Genomic DNA, 16810 nt, shown 5'->3' with positions numbered 1-16810 from the left:
ACAATAACATCTTTGGTAGATTCTTGAATTCCAACATATCTTAGACAGAAGCATCTATCAGTACACATTAAAGTATCAAATTTTATTTTATTTTGGAAACAGAAACAGCTCTTAGGAAGATGTTAGGTAGTTCAAAGTCATAAATATAGTTCAATTGTTAATTTATGTTCTCATAACAAAGTCTGTAAATTAGGTTAGGCTGAGAAATGATGCTGTGCAGATGAATGCCTATTTGAATCCAAAGTTTCCTGGGCCAACATTCTAATCAATAACATGATAAAATGCTTTGACAGTTTGTTAGCTATGTGTCTAGTACTTTAATAACATTATCATATAGTGAGAAAATACTATGGCATCAAGCAAAACGTCTTTTCTTTCAGAATATTTGTACAGTTCAGAAGTGGTATTCAGCAGGTTCTGACCAGTTCTGGAGAACAAGTAGCAGAAATTTTGAGGATTTCGGAGAACCAGCAAATACCACCTCTGACTAGCCCCGCCCCCATCTATTCTCTGCCTACTGAGTCCCAGGTGACCGGCTGGGTCTTCTTTTGTTGCCCTGAGCAGGAGAACGGAACTGGAAAGCAGGTTAGTGGGGTGGGGAGGGAATGGAGATTTTGCAGTATTCTTCCCTGCCACGCCCACCAAGCCACACCACGTCCACCAAGCCATTCCCACAGAACTGGTAGTACAAATTTTTGAATCCCACCACAGGTACAGTTGATAGTGGATTATAAGCATCCTCCTAAATAGAATTTTTGATGCATTTGAATTTATTACATATTGCAAACCTACATGGTAAAAAGGTCAGTTTGAAAATACACAGAAAAGGAGCCCTTCTGAATTTGTAGAATTTGGATCTTAACAGTTAATTAAGTATATTTGTCTCTAGAAATTATGCCTGACTATTTTTTTCAACTAGAGTCCAGTTGTAAAAACAAGCTTGTTTGAAGCTAGCATTGTTTGCTTGCCTGATTATTCCCACGATGAAGCAAGGAAATATGACTTGATAAAAGCCCTGAATTTCTATCACTGAAATATAAACTATAACTATAGTTAAGAATGTTACATTGATGAATGTATGACCCACTTTTCTTTAAGAGATATAAAATAAATAAAATTTATTCCTTTTTATATCAAAATCCAGTTAGGGTAGACCAATTTGATTTACACATACCTTACTAAACAAAAGGTATGTGACTGGTTAGATCTGCTACAAAACCTGAATTGAAAAAATCCAGATAGCCACTGGATGGTAGTCATGCAATGAAGTATGTGTTCGTTCTTTATTGCCATTCTAGATTTTTCAGCCCATATTTAGTAGACCTATTTTTAGATTAACATATTATAGGAGTCCACATATATGGGATTACAAACCAAAGACTTTTGTCGTACAAGTGCAGAAAAATATGAATTATTTAATAAACCATAGTTAAGTTAGAGTTGCTACATCAGGAACCTTGAGATAGCCACCCTAAATTACATAAATCACGGAAATTTACTGTCTGTACCCAGTCAAAGAATAATTATTTCCCTTTTAATGAGTTGTCTTCCTAATTCCGGATTATTTTCAATGAGTTGCTAATTCACTCTGCGAAATATATGGTAAATTTTTAAGCAAATTTTTAAAAGGAATGATAGTAGTTAGGATATGATAAATGGAGCTCTTCTTTAAAATCAAAAATTTTAAATCAAATATAATTATTTCTGAAACAAGCATACTTTGATTTAAAATGGTCAGTAGGTTAAATTTATTTGGTAAAAATGCTGCCTGGCTATGAATTTCTTTTATGTTTATGTATTAAAAAAACACATTCAAGATTTCAGACTGTACTTCCACACCACGGAGTAGCAAACAAATATAACTTGGCCAAAGTAGAATAAACGCGCCTAAGGCAAAACCACAAACACAAACAGGAGAGGGGAAAGCAAAGCCAGAGTTTGCAAATGACCTCATATGTTATCTACAAGCATCATTATTATATCCAGAAGTTGGTAGTCTGAGAACTGAGTAATATCAAGACCGTCTTTCTCCTCATAAAAAAGCAAACTTGGATTGGTTGGTCATGCCTTGGACCCATTCTTCAAAAAGCACCTCCCCACTTCTCTGCCAATGGGAGTTTCTTCATAAGCACCCATGGGAATCAGAATACACTTCACCCAAATATGTTAACTCTACTCTGGAGAAATGCAACTGGATATTTTCAACACATTATTAAATAGTTAACAGACATACACAAGCAGACAAAACCCATGTACACATATATACCTTAATAAAATTACTCCCTTAGATTTTCAACATGTATCTCCCAACTAATGGTTTTTTTGTGAGGGGGGGCAAGTCAGGCTTCAGAATGAGGGAGTTGGCTGCAACTATCACCATTTTTATTTTCTAATTCTAAGGATTCTTCCAGGGTTCATATAGAATAATATTGTACCTATATTCCAATGTTGTTGTTTTTTAAATTAGCAAGAAAGAGATACGAGAAATCCAGAAGGTTTATTTGTTAATGCACAAACCACTAACAAAATATGGCAACAAATTAATTGCCTAAAGAAAATTGGTTCTATAAATTTCTAATAATATAAAACATGACAAAATAAAATTTGCATTTCATTTATCATGCATAATCACGTGTTTTGTTTTGCATTTATAGTAACCATTATTTGCATAAATAATAACCAATAAAGTAAATATGAAGTGTCACAATATGACATGAAATGAAATGTTGTTTGTCAAGGAAAACATCTGAGGAGGTTACCATGTTTCTTTTAAATAATGTTTGGTGGGAGTTTTATGTTATATATAATTGTTAAATTCTGGGAAAGGCAAAAACAGGCAATAAAGCATTATAGTTTTAGACATTCATCACAACACTGAAACCATGTACTTTATATAGAAAAACAACTCTATTCCTCTTGCTGACAACATGCTAAAATATTGCAAATATGTACATTCATATCCTAGAAAAATGCCAGAAAAAAGTAAGATCTAGAACAGCGGTTGCCAACCGGTGGGTCGCAGCAAAATTTTGGTGGGCCGCAGAAGAAATGGCCCCCGAAAGCAATTAATCTGTGCCATGCAGTTCTCGTGCCTCCCAGCTCTTCAAGGAACCCCGGCGTCAGCTCCTTGAGATGCACGCACCAATCAGCTCCCACACACGGCGGGAGGCGGCAACAACAGTCCCCTCCCCCGGCGCCCACTGTTAGCTCTCCCCATTAGTTCTCTAGTTTTGAATTGCTCCCGTCTCTCTCTCTTTGCTTCTCCCTCCCCCAGAGCCCACGTGCAGGCAGGCAAGGAAAGGGAGAGGGAGCCATGTGCAGCTCTCCGCTTTTCCAGCCCTCGCTGCCTCTCCCAACATTGAAGCCTCGGAGATGCAGGTAAAGCTGCTGCAGTGGTAGTGCCCTGAGTTGTTTACCTCTCCACTATTGCCTCCTCCTCCTCCTCTAGCACCTCCTTCTCTGGGTAGGGCAATTCTGAACTAACCAAGCATGCTAAGGCAACTTGGGCACTACCACTGTGGCAGCTTTGCCCTGCTGCACGTAGGGAGGCTGCCAGTGCTGAGCAAGCCCATGCCCATGCCGCCCACCCCACCTGGGCTGAGGACAGAGCAGGCTGAGCAGGTGCCCAGCGGGTAAGGATTCTAGGACTGCATGAGGTTGGGAAGCTCAGGCTGGTACCGAAGCGGGATCAGAACCAAACAGCCAATCACAGAAGCCATCCACAATTACGAATTCCAAAACGTGGGGGGGAGCAGAGAGAGAGAGAGAGAGAGAAAGAGAAGGTGGAAAGAGAGGAAGCGGGAAAGGCTGGTCGGCCTGGAGCACACCGGGAGCAGAAGCACACAGAGGAGCCCAGCCCCAGCCTGACTCTGTGAGAAGAGTGAAGGCACCAAAGAGCGTCTGCCACCAAGACCAGAAAGAAGCTCTGCACACCTCCTGATTGGTGATAGGTGTGGGATCCCTTAAGGCCAGGTGACTCTGGGGGAGAGTAAAGCAAAGGAAATGGAGCCTCCTCTAAAGGATCGCTAGGTCTGGTGCCGTTCCAGCCCAGCCCTTGGGTGCCTCACGGTTGGGAGAAAGCCCGTCTCCACTGAGCACCAGCAATTACCAGTGAGGGGCATTGCCGAGGGAACACCGTGTAATGTGGATGGCTGGAAAAAGGCCCAGAAGCAGTAGGAAGCAGGAAGAGAAGCGAGTGGGGGGCTTCCCTGGCTAAGCAAGTGGGGGAGAGAAGTGGGGAGGGCGTCAAAGTGAGGGGTTCCTCTCCCCCCTGTCTTCCTTCAGAGGGGAAGGCAAACGCTGCCTGGTCGGAAGGGCGCCCAGCCACTGAGGTGATTTCCTTTCAATTCACTATTTCTGTTCACTGTTTCTCTATTTTGATGGCTTCCCTGATTATTCTCTTGTTGAAGTGTTCAGTATTGGAGATTAATTTGGTTCCCTCAAAATTAATTTCATGTCCTGTGAGAAACACCCCCATAACATCAATAAACGGGATGATACCTCCACCTACCAGATATCTGGAAACTAACCCTTATCAACAAATGAGTCCCAGCCATGAAAGCCAACACTGGACCCAAAACAACACATGATGCCACCACCAATCTCCCTCACCAGACTCAAACCCAAACCCATCCCATAGACAAAAGGCAACCACCATGCAGAAACCAGACCATGGCTTCATCACCAGCTGTCACATACCCCCCAACCCTGAAACTAAGCAAACTGACACACACCATGAACATATAGCCAGACCTCAAACTTGGAGCCAAACCGAAACTCCAAACGTTACATCACAGCCATCCGCTCAGGATATCACATCACAGAACTCAGGTTACACCACAAAACCTCAGGATGTTGCAACACAGCCAATGACCCAGGAGATTACAGCACAAGACCCAGGATATCACAACAATAGAACTCAGAAGTTCATCACACAGCCCATTACTCAGGTCGTTACAACACAGGAGGCTGATAGATACACAGCCAGTACCTCAGCCACACTGGTTCTTACGAAAAAGCCAACCAATCGACAAATATCAACTCTATCAACCAATCAAGAAATAACAACACAGCCAACCAGCCCGCTTACAACAGAGCCAGCACACCACACCTCCCCACCAGTATTTATAGAGAGACGACAGCTCCGATCACGCTTTGCTTGCACAAGCACAAAGCCGAAAGCACCAGCCTGAAGATGGCGAGCGGGACCTCGTCGAAACATTGCCAAGATACTCCCAATCTTACACGGGAAAAGACCCGAACACACCAAAACCTGCATACCCCCCCCACATATTTATATTTAACAAAATTTTTATATTAAATATATTAGCTTTTTAAAAAATCATATTAGTGGTCCTCAGGATTTAAAAGTATGAGTTTGGTGGTCCCTGAGGTCCAAAAGTTTGGCGACCCCTGATCTAGAAGATGTCACCAATATGATGAACAAAATATCAACTAGAAAAGCTGGAAGTTGAAATATATATAAATTTGTTTAACGTGAACTGTAAAACAATAAACATACAACATCTTGTTTTCAACTATTGCTAATTCATTGCCTCATATTACTGGCTTACAGATTCTACCCTCTCTATTTCTTGTTTTCTGATAACTTATGCAAATTACTTAGAAAATATTTAATGATTTGCTCTAATAGATTTATAATTCCATTATTAGAAACGTGTCCATGCTAATGTCAAACTAAGGTAGGGATGGAAAACTTTATCTTTCAAAATTTTATCAATCCCTCTTATCAAGTATATTGATTTTGAAGAATGATGAGAACATGTAAGGCCACATATTGTCCTCCTCTATCAAAAAGTACTATGATAGGCAATATTTTGGGTCCCAGTGAGCTTTATGATCTTTTCCTAAGTCACCCATGAACAGGGAGAAGACTTTTTTCTATTTTTCATATCTCATAGTCAAGCTGACTCATTTGCTTGAAAAGGGAACAAATGGTTAGTTTAATTTGCCTGACATTTAGGAACATGAAATAATCTGTTTCTGAAGTTAAGAGAATGTGAATAGTTTACTATTTTAAAACCAGTGTTTATATTTTAAAAACCTCTACGACAGCAGGGGATTATTAAAAATATAAGAATCATATTATCATATTAATTGTACTTAGGACCTACACTTTTAAATGCAGCCTGTATCTCACCACTCTAAATCCTGTTCTTACTTGCAGTTTACACTGGCACCCCTTGGCAATCTGTGTTCCCTCTTAATCAGAGGATGCTAATGTTTCATATGCTAACATCTTGTCCTCAGTCCAAAAGTGTTTTCAATATTCTTACACTAATTCATTTTGTTAGAGAAACAACTGGTGTTCAACAGCTGGCCAAGGAACTCAAGTAACCTCTTGGAAGATGTGAAAAGTGTGGCTAGACTCCTTGCCCTTAGCTCCCTGTTTTAAGATACATCAGCCATGCCACTGACTAGGCAGCTTGAAAATATCGACTCCCAATTAGGAAGCACGAGGCATTGGGTTAGCAAGGTACTATAAACCCAGTATGGAGGCCATGCCCCAGATTCACCATGGCTCTTATTTTCCTGACTGAGACCTAAGTGGCAAAGTGAGCTGTTAGTGGGGGGAGGCCAAATGCACCTGACCTAAAAATGTTACACCTAAAAATATTGCCCTAAAAGTTGTCAGCCAGAAACAAAATACGAAAGGAGGATGGTATAATTCTTTTTTAAAATGTCAGATGAAAATAGAGGGTCCCCATCTATTCTGAGTCTCATCCATGATTGGTAGCAGTTATAGTTCCTAGTCAATTATTCCAGAAGGTATGTGGTCCAAGTATAAAATTGAATATGGAAAGCCTTCTTAGATATGGCAATGTAAGACATCTTCAGAAGAAGGTAGTATTTCTGCCGACTGCTTGCAATTTGCCAGTTCGAATCTCACCAAGCTCAAAGTTGACTCAGCCTTCCATCCTTCCGAGGTCAGTTAAAATGAGGACTCAGATTGCTGGGGAAATATGCTGACTCTGTAAACCACTTAGAGAGGGCTGTAAAGCGCCGCAAAGTGGTATAAAAGTCTAAATGCTATTGCTATAGTGACAGCTGTTTCTGTGAATTCAATAATTTTTTTAAATACCCTAAACATTGGGGGATGTGTGCAATGTTTCATGGGTGAAGCTCCACTCATGCAACATGACTTTGCGGCATTTTTCTGCCTCAGGTCTATTTTGAAAGGTCCTCCCCCTTCAGCAGGAGATTTGGCACTAGAAAACAGTGAAGAGATATTGGTAAGGAGCTCCAGTTCAGCTAACTAAAAGACATGACTAATTCATTACTATATTATTCAACAACATAGACAGCAAAGATTGATGTATAAAAACATAGGGTTTTCCCACACACAAAAAATACCTTTTCCTAAGAACCGTACTATCAATGCACAATTTTTGGCTACTATGGTGCAATTGAACGCAGATGACGGAGTGCAGATCTAGATTTTGCACCAACTAAGGGTCCCTTTCTCATGCTCTTTACCTTAGCAGCTCTCTGCAGAAACGTTTTGTAGTAACTCGGAGTTCTTTAAAAAGTTGCACACTGATGAAAGAAAGGTTCCCAATACTTGTAAAAAGGAATGAAAATAGAGAGAAGGCTGGGAATATATGCAAGTAGGAGTGAGAAGAATGCGGGGTGGAGGATGCAAGGATAGTGTGTCTATATAACACTCAAATATTACTCCCAAGGACTCTTCCATTCTAGCAGCGCCTTTGGTTCACAAGAATAGCATTGACTTTCTCAGAAGGCCATTCAAGCAGAGGAATGCAGTCCTTCAGATATCGCTGGACTTCAGTTTCAACAATCTCAGCCAACATGATAAGGGGTGATAGGACCCCTGAATAACAGAATATCTAGAAAATTATAGGTTCATCATGCCTGAGTAAGAGGAAAGTTAATATTATGGTACCATCAAAATGAACATGTCAAAATACTGGCTGCTATCAAAAAGTTTCAAAAGCCAAACGAATGCAATAGATGCCTGTTTAGAAAGGAAAAATATATACTTATTCATAATTCATAATGTGAGCGAAGGATCTACTTACCAAAAGTCGTCTTTTGCCTTCAAAGAAGTTCAGAAGCTTTGTCACAGATTTCTTGGAGGTCTGTATGAAAGACTTAGTGTGAGGTTTCAGGCTTCCATCATTTTCTATCTTGCGTCCTTTCTTGTTTTTCTTGTTGCGCTCTTTTTCTTGCTTGCCTTTCCTTTCAGCTTTGTCTTTTTTAGCCTGCCTCTCAATTTTCTTCTCATACCTTTCTTTCTTCTTGTCAGATTTATTTAAAGGGATGCGTTTCTTCGACTCTTTGGCTTTCTTGGGTGGAATATTTCCTACGGGGATGCTTTCCTCTAAATGAGGAATGGCAGGCTGCCCTAAGTCATATTTATCCTCGTATTCGTTGCTCAGTATCTTGTCCTGGGCTTTCTTTTTGGGCTGCTTGCTTTTAGGAGGCTGCTGCCGGCCAGCTGTGATGCCAGAGTCCCGACTGTCCTTGTCTGTGCGATTGTCTCTGAACCTGCCAGCATTTGCTCTGGTGTAATGCTCTGAGGTGGCCCTTGGCATTTCTGTGTAAGTGTCATAATGACTGGCTTTCCTGGGTCTTTTAGTAGCTGTTGGTTGTCTTTGTGTGTGGCCTGGATGCTTTCCTCTGTGGTTTTCTCTCCCTATGGAAAGGAAGGTCTCTGTCTCGGGAGCAATAGTTGTCTCAGGCTCTGTGGGAAGCTCTGTGAGTGACTTTGTGGTCCATGTTCTTTGTGTAGTTGGAGTTGTTGTGATGGTGGTTGAGGGTCTGCTTGGTATTGTCGTTATTCTGGCAACTGGCCTGAGAGTTGTGGTTGTTGGAGGGAAGGTAGTGGCTCTAGATGTAGTGGGGGAAGGAGATGGCACTGTGGTTGCTGCCACTTTCTTCACAGTTTTCACTCTGGTTGGTTGCATTTTGCCTTTTCTTGTTTCTTCCTTTCTCGGGAATGGCGGGACACGACCACCACCGGGAGCCGCTCTTGTGTTGTTGCCCCCACCGAGCCCTTCCTTGATGATCTGGCCCTCCCCTCCAGCCGCTTTACATTTCTGTATGAAGCCTTTTTGCCTTGCTTTCTCAATCTTCCTGATGGGACTCTGGTCAATGACTTCATATATAGCTTCCAACCTTACTGGGTAAGGGTACCGTTCCTCAACTTGCAGTGTCTTCTTTAACAGTACCATTCCAAATTTCCCCTTCTCTAGTTTCAAAAAGCTCATGAGTTTGGGGATGAGGCTTGGATCTAGAGGCTGCTCCAGGATTTTCCCTTCAGGGGATATCTTCCTAACTTTACCCTCTTCTTCACCTTCCCCGTGGAACAGTATAATCTGCTGGACATGCCTTTCTGCTAACTCGCAATAGACATCGTCCTTCAGCAGACTCATCATGAGCCGGTAATAGCCATCTGAGGCGTGGGGAACGGAGATGATCCAGACTCTATTCTTGCCTGCAAAGCTAGCCAGAGTATTGGGAGAACTGGACCCTGATGAGAAACGCACAATTCGTGGTTGGACTGCAGTGGATGTTCCTTCATCTTTAATCATTTCCAGCTTAGGTCTTTTCATCTGCTGTATTTTTATCTCGCCAGTCCTGATCCGAACCTGAAGTTTATTTTTTGAGGAAGAGGCTGCTGGGTTTTTAGGTTCCAGTGAATCCCTTTTAACAAGGGGACGTTGCCAATACCGCCCAGGAAGACTTACATGTCTCCGAAGCACCTTGCCTAACCTGGGCTGGGTTGAAGCAGATCTCCTGATACCGCTCCTGTAGGCCACAGGCTCTTTTCTGACTCCAAGGCTCCCTCTCTCAGCTTGCCTCAGTGGCTTATGTGAGCCACACACTAGCCACGTTGCCCATAGCACAGTTAAGCTCACCAGTGGTGTCCAGTTCATCGTGACCTTAAAAAAAATAAACGGGAGGAGAAACACACTATTACTGGGATCTTAAAAAAGACCAAAGATATCCAACATTCTTAGAGTGAGTCATCATCAAGAGAAATCTTGCCGATCCTCCCAAAACACATTTTAAAAAACATCTTTACACATTTCTGATGATTTTTGTGTCACTTTTCTCTTTTGAGGTGAGGTTCCACCTTAACACTTGTAGATGTGTCAGCAGCAACCCCTTCAGTGAAAAGAAAGCTAACTGGATTCTGTTAGAGGGACACAGCTGAGATTTTGGAGTTGAACTATTAACTAAAAGAAGAGGAGCACTCTTGTCCCTGGGAATGGATGCGGGGCTTTCTTCAACAATAAGGACTAAGGACAGTTTCAATACTGGGAGAACTTCATACAAAAAAAGTGAAAAAGATTTGTATAATCTACATACTATTAGTACCGCCTGTCTGACTCCCACAGCTACACAAACACACACACACACACACAGGACGTCAAGAGTCTCAAAACAGCAGTGAAACTTACTCTTGTAGCAAACTTCTTCTCCAAAACTTTCTTTCAGATCCTCTCTTTCAGACCGCGGAGGCTGCCATATAGCTCTGCCGGGGGCAAAACAGATTCCACCCGAAAGGTTTGTTCGTGTTCAGGGAAGCGGATGCAGGCAAACAGACGCTGCCGCCCGGAGCTTTTCCTCTGTCCATCCAGCTGCAGCTCTGCCTCCTTTCGGGAGCAGCCCTAGAGAGGCATGTTTCGCCGATTTCCCTCCTGCTCGGCGCTTTCTCTCTCCTCCACACTTTCACGGCCGCTTCCACCTCAGTTCCGCTCTCGGTTCCCTGCAGTCGGGCTCCTTTGTCTTTCCAGAGGCGAAGCATCAGCGCTAATACATTTTCCAGACAAAATGGTTTAAGCGCGCCCTAAGCGAAGAAAATAGCGCGCCTCTCTTTACCTTCCTAATCTTCATTTCCAAGACAGCCTGCCCGTCTCCCTCCCTTTCTCCCCTCCCCCCACCTCCCCCTTTTGGATTTCCTCCCAGAAATAATAGTATAACTTCAACCCGGCTCCAACCCAAACGGGGAAAAATAACAGCACTAGGATTGGTGTGGGAGTATGTTTGGGGTGTGTAGAGAGAGGGAAGGGAGAGGGAGACAGAGAGAGAGAGAGAAAGAGATTGAACTGATAGAAAACTCATTACCTTCTTTCCTCACTTTTGACGTAGAAACGAGGAAGTTTTTTACGGGACTGTTATATTACTTAGGATAACTCTAATGGCTCTCTCAGCCTCCTCTTTCCAAAAGTCCATCTCCTTAAACTTTTCATGTTTCCAAATCAAAAACATGAAGAAAACAGTAGATGTGACTTGGGTCAGGACCAGACCTGCTGAGGTTTAGTGCAGCCGATGGGAATCATCTGGATGAACTCCTCACAACCAAATTTGGACCTATTGATTTGAGGAGTAACAGTGGACTGTTTAATTGATTTCTAATGACAGCTTTGTTACCAATGTAAAATAAAAATAAAAATACAGACATTATATTTGGTTATAATGTTCTTCAAAGCAACAATGTACAAAAAACAAGACTTTTATGACGTTTTAGCCTGTGTTTGGACAGTCCATGTCCTTAATTTAGATCAATCAATTTTGTTTATGGCCCAAAAGTCCAAAAGCAAGTTATAAATATAATCTAAATTTGACACTGGATAAAAAAGTTTAATAAATAAAATGTTTAATAAATATTACATAATAGTCTTAAAACCCTAGCTCGTTGATTTGTTACTAAAAGCCTACTGAAAAGGTCTACCAATGTTAATATCTCAACAACCCTGTGAAGTAGTTTAGACCCTAAGTTACTTAATCAATTTCACAATAGAAACTGAAGGAGATTCTTAGACCAACACCCACTATTTGTCTTAGAAGCTACTTGCTTGTAATAAAATTATTGATCCATCATAAAGCATATTCCCCCTCCTTTTTTTTTCAAAAAAACCCAAAGGAATCTAAATTTAACAGAATATATATACCCAAAGAATCAAGATCTAATCATAGAGACCATATATGTAATAATACTTTGCAATCTGTTACTGTTTTTTAAACAGTCCTAAAGGAAGATTCTACACTATCATGTTAATATCGGCTACCCCCACAAAATTATAAATCATAACCAAGTTGAGCAATGCAAGAAATCATTTATCTTCCACTTCACATTCACTTCTTCCTAAGCTTAGAAACTTCCCAGTATTCTATTTATTCGGCCACCACCTATTATACATTTATCATTTTATTAATGCTACATTAAAATTTTGATTTACAAATATCACAACAAACAACAATTACATAGGAACCTTTTATTTAAAACCTACACTTGTTGATACAGCATTAAAAATACATGTCCTACTAATTTTAGTAAACCGGTATGTTACGCTAGGTAAATGGAACATATGTCTGTCACACCCAAAATGACTTAAGAGAAATACAGATGGAATACTACCAAAACAAACAAACAATAATTACATCGAAGTCTTTCTTCTTATAATTTAGAAGATGATCTACACATGGATATCACTGGACTAACACTACAAAAATCAAATTAGATAGTCTGAAAGCAAAGATGAAGAGAGAGAGAGAGAGAGAGAGAGAAAGAAAGAAAGAAAGAAAGAAAGAAAGAAAGAAAGAAAGAAAGAAAGAAAGAAAGAAAGAAGAAAGGATGTTGACATGCAACTTAGCTGCTCCTTGCAAAATTACAACTTAAGCTTAAAAAAGCAAAATCATCTTTTTCAACTTCTGTCATGTTTAGGGTGTAGTGAGCACTGAATATGGCACCCTATTAACAGAAGCTATAATTGTGGTTGCTCAGTTTCTTCTATTATTTTCATGTATGTAGTAGCCACTCTTCTGAAATAAAGTAGCCCATTTATTCCAGAATGTCAATGTTAGACCTTCATTTTTTTTTTTCTCAACAACTTCAGTTTTTATTTTATTTTATTTGGTTTGTCAATTGCTTATAAGATAATAGGTATAAGTAAAACATAGTTATGAATACAAGGATATATGTAAGAAAAATAAAAGAAACAATAGGACAGGGACGGTAGGCACATTGGTGCGCTTATGCACGCCCCCTACAGACATCTTAGGAAAAGGGTGAGATCAATAGTAGAGAGTCTAAAGTTAAAGTTTTTGGAGTTTGGGGAAGAAACCACAGAGTCAGGTAGAGTATTCCAGACGTTGACCACTCTGTTGCTGAAGTTGTATTTCCTGCAATCAGGTCTGGTGCGATTAACCTTGCGTTTGTATCTATTGTGTGCTCTTGTGTTGTTATGGTTGAAGCTGAAGTATTCATTGACAGGTAAGTTATTGCAATGTATGATTTTATATACCATACTTAGATCAGACTGAAGACAGCGTAATTCAAGGTTTTCTAGGTCTAGAATTTCAAGTCTGGTGGCATAAGGTATTCTGCAACAAGTAGAGGAGTGGAGAACTCTTCTTGTGAAATATTTCTGGACTTTCTCAACTGTGCTAATATCAGATACATAATGTGGGTTCCAGACTGATGAGCTGTATCCGAGTATTGGTCTAGCAAATGTTTTGTATGTTCTAGTTAGTAGTGTGATATTACCAGAGAAAAAGCTACGTAGGATTAGGTTAACAACTCTTAATGCCTTTTTGGCTATGTAGTTACAGTGGGCTCTAGCACTTAGATCATTAGAGATGAGTACTCCAAGATCCTTGAGAGAGTTTGGATCATCAACAAGGTCTTGACTATTCAGCTTGTATTTTATTTTCTGATTTTTTTTTGCCAATATGGAAGACAGAGCATTTATTTGTTGAGATTTGAAGTTGCCATTTGTTTGACCATTCTGATACATAGTCAAGATCTTTTTGAAGGGTAGCAGTCTGTGGTATTGAACAGCTTTATATCATCAGCGAAGAGGACGCAGTTGGTCTTAATAGGATCACAGAGGTCATTTATGTAGAGTATGAAGAGAGTTGGTCCTAGAACACTGCCTTGGGGGACACCACTATTGACAGGTACAGAATTTGATAGGACACTTCCAGTTTTGACCGTTTGTTGTCTCTTTGACAGGAATGCTTCTATCCAGTTATGCAGGTGTCCAGAGATACCATAATATTTTAGTTTTAGGCTTCTTCCAATATTCCTACTCCACGTTATCATGTTCCCTTTCACTATCTCTTGCTCTAATTCTACCTCCAATAAATATTTATAAAATTTGGAGATATTCTTTTTATTTGATCCTAATAAGATTTTATCTAAATATTGTAATTTGCTATAGATTCCAAACTCTTTGATATCTTGTTTGTATCTGCTATGGATTTGTATATATAACCACTGGTCAATTTTAAATCCCTGTTCCTGTAAATCCTGTCGAGTTCTTAATTTTCCTAGAGGGTCTAATAAATCTTTATGTTTAGTCGTTTTTGTTATATCCAAATTGTTGGGATGAACCATTGCCTCCATTGTTTAAAGCCAAATTGGAATTTTTAAATAATGTTTTTTGCATATTTTTTTCCAATTAGTTAATAATGAATCTCTAATAAGGTGTCTATGAAAATACGACTGTTTAGTTTTCCCCACTTCCCATAGAAATGCGTGCCACCCTCTCTGAAGATTGTGCCCTTCCAAGGCTAAAGTTCTTTTGTTGAGTAAATTAACCCAGCCTTTTAACCATAATAAGTTGGCTGCCCAATAATATAATTCCCGTCTATTGCTTTGTCCTCATCGAGTTGTGTAGTCCATATGTTTTTGTAGTGTAAGAGTTGCAGATTACAGGACAGTTTTTTTCTGAAACCAAATTGTTTATTAGAGAGTAGGTTGTTTGTCTCTAAGTGGAAGATAATGGATTGGTTAATAATTGATTCCATGACTTTACAGGTGACGCAGCATAAAGAGATTGGTCTGTAATTTTCAACTAGGTTGGGGTCTCCCCTTCTGAAGATGGGGATGACCGTGGCTTGTGACCATAGTTTTGGCAAGGAGCTGGTCCTGAAAGATTTTTCAAAGATTATGCTTAGAGGTTCTGCTATGGCAGTGGATAGCTTTTTTAAGAAGTATGCACATATTCCGTCTGGTCCAATAGAGATGATTTTAGATTGCGTAGTGCTTTTTCAATATTGTCTTCTGTAAAATCGATATGTATTAGATCATTGTAGTTGTCTGTGGTTCGACTAGGAAATACTGGGCATGATCCATTGCTATTTATAAATACTGAGCCAAAGAATGTGTTAAAGAGGATGGCTTTAATAGTGTCGTCGTTGCAATCTTTACCATTAGGTCCTTTCAGGGGTGGGATGGACTTTGAGTCTTTTAGTTTGTTGTTTACAAACAAAGCTGGGTAGAATTGATGCGTAGAAGATTTTCCTCCTGTTTAATGTGATAATTGGTGCATTCAGTCTTTATCTGGTGGCATAAATTTTTGTATCGGCTTTTGAAGTTGGCAACGTGGCCAGATTTGTTTTTCCGCCAAAGTGATCTCTTTTTGGTTTGAAGCTTCTTTATTGTTATGGGTAATCAGTTTTTTCTGGGTTTTGGAGTTGTTATTGGTACACATAGTTTGATGACTTTTTTGACTTCAAGTAAAATGATGACTTTTTTGACTTCAAGTAAAAATATGTTGCAATGGTCTTCAACAGTATTGCATCCAGTGAATAGACATTGCCAATCAAGGGATGAGAGATCATTATCTATAAGATCATAATTGCCTTTTTTGAAGTTATAATTGGGGATCATTGTGTTGATTTTTGTGTGGACGTATCTTGAGACAAAAGTTTATCATGCTGTGGTCACTGTTGGAAAAGGGTTCTTTAATTTGTATTCTGTAAATTGAATTCAAACTATTGCAGAAGATAAGATCGAGGCAATTGTTAAGTCTAGTATTGTTGGCTAGTTGTCCCAGTCCCAGGTTTGTTACAGCATTGTAGAAGATTGCATGTGTGGATTCAGTTTTACATTCGTTTAGGGTCCAGTTAATCTGAGGTAGAACAGTTAATGTGAAGTTGAAGTCACCAAGAAAGATAAAAGTGTGTTGGCAGGGTGTCGCCCATGTTAGTAGTGAATTTAGATTGTTTACATGTTCGATGTCATAATCAAGGGCTCTGTAACATAATAAGAATTGAAATGTGTTATTTAAGGACAGTTCACAGATGATGGTCTCAGGAAGAACAAGCTCTTCGGTAACTTGGATGTTTTTTAGATGTAAGGACTTTTTATAGCAGATAGCAACACCACCTCCTCTACGGATTTCACGATTGATTGGTAAACATGATAGTCTGTTGCTGTGGTAATGGAGTCAGGGAGAGATGCATTGAGCCATGTTTCACAAACAAATATGATGTCGAATTTAGCCATATTTAGTAAGAGGAGAAATTCAGGTATTTTATTCACAAGGCTTCTTGCATTGAGTAGCTTGCATTTAAGGCCAGTTGTAGTTGGAATTGAGGTGCCTAGTTTTGAGTAATTGAGGTACTGAAATAGTGGAGGTAGTATAGTATTGGAGGTTTGTGGTGTAAAGTTCCTTTGTTTTTCCTTAAAGCCAAGTTTTTTGATTTTTATTTTGTTTTGTTTCTGTTTTAAAGAGGAAGTGTAGCTGTTTGATAGATTTGAATGGAGAAGATTTGAATGAGCTCACCAATCATCTACTTTGGAGTTTGGAAAAGATGAGATTTGGGTGGGGGTTTAGTGGAGGTTGTCCAATCAGCTGAGTGGGAATTTAAATTCAGGCTGACTAATCAGCTGGGTTGTTTAAATGGAGCTGGGTGATTTATATGGAGACTATCAATTCTCTGTGAGACTCCTTTGTTCTCCCCAATTGGTGGCCGTTTAGAATTATTTTTGGTGATTTGATTTAAATGGAGACTGTAGACATCATTCCAG

The 16810-nt window shown here is 39.8% G+C and overlaps 2 protein-coding genes across 3 annotated transcripts in view; both read right to left on the bottom strand.

Annotated features, from left to right (window-relative positions):
• Positions 1–4121, bottom strand: part of SLC19A2 (solute carrier family 19 member 2) — an 18716-nt gene extending 14595 nt beyond the window's left edge. The window contains exon 1 of the mRNA XM_087937882.1: positions 4068–4121. Within this exon, the coding sequence (XP_087794008.1) occupies positions 4068–4121 (54 nt within the window). The remainder of the gene's footprint in view (positions 1–4067) is intronic.
• A 3885-nt stretch (positions 4122–8006) lies between these two features.
• On the bottom strand, positions 8007–10583 carry CCDC80 (coiled-coil domain containing 80). 2 transcript variants are annotated; one of them, XM_087937306.1, is made up of 2 exons: positions 10449–10583; positions 8007–9926 (listed from the first exon to the last, which is right to left on the bottom strand). In XM_087937306.1, exon 2 carries the CDS (start codon positions 9918–9920, stop codon positions 8022–8024), a length of 1899 nt encoding a protein of 632 aa, XP_087793432.1. In that variant the 5' UTR covers positions 9921–9926; positions 10449–10583; the 3' UTR covers positions 8007–8021. The 2 variants fall into 2 exon arrangements, with proteins under 2 accessions (XP_087793432.1, XP_087793433.1); XM_087937307.1 differs by lacking the exon at positions 10449–10583 and adding an exon at positions 10357–10432.
• Between the last annotated feature and the right edge of the window lie 6227 nt (positions 10584–16810).

Source organism: Pseudonaja textilis, chromosome 7 (genome assembly GCF_049901715.1).
Source record: "Pseudonaja textilis isolate UNSWEBS1 chromosome 7, rPseTex1.2, whole genome shotgun sequence".
In the NCBI taxonomy this organism is placed as follows: Eukaryota; Metazoa; Chordata; class Lepidosauria; order Squamata; family Elapidae; genus Pseudonaja; species Pseudonaja textilis.
Note: the sequence above shows the minus strand (reverse complement) of the source record. Positions and strands in the feature narration are given on the sequence as shown.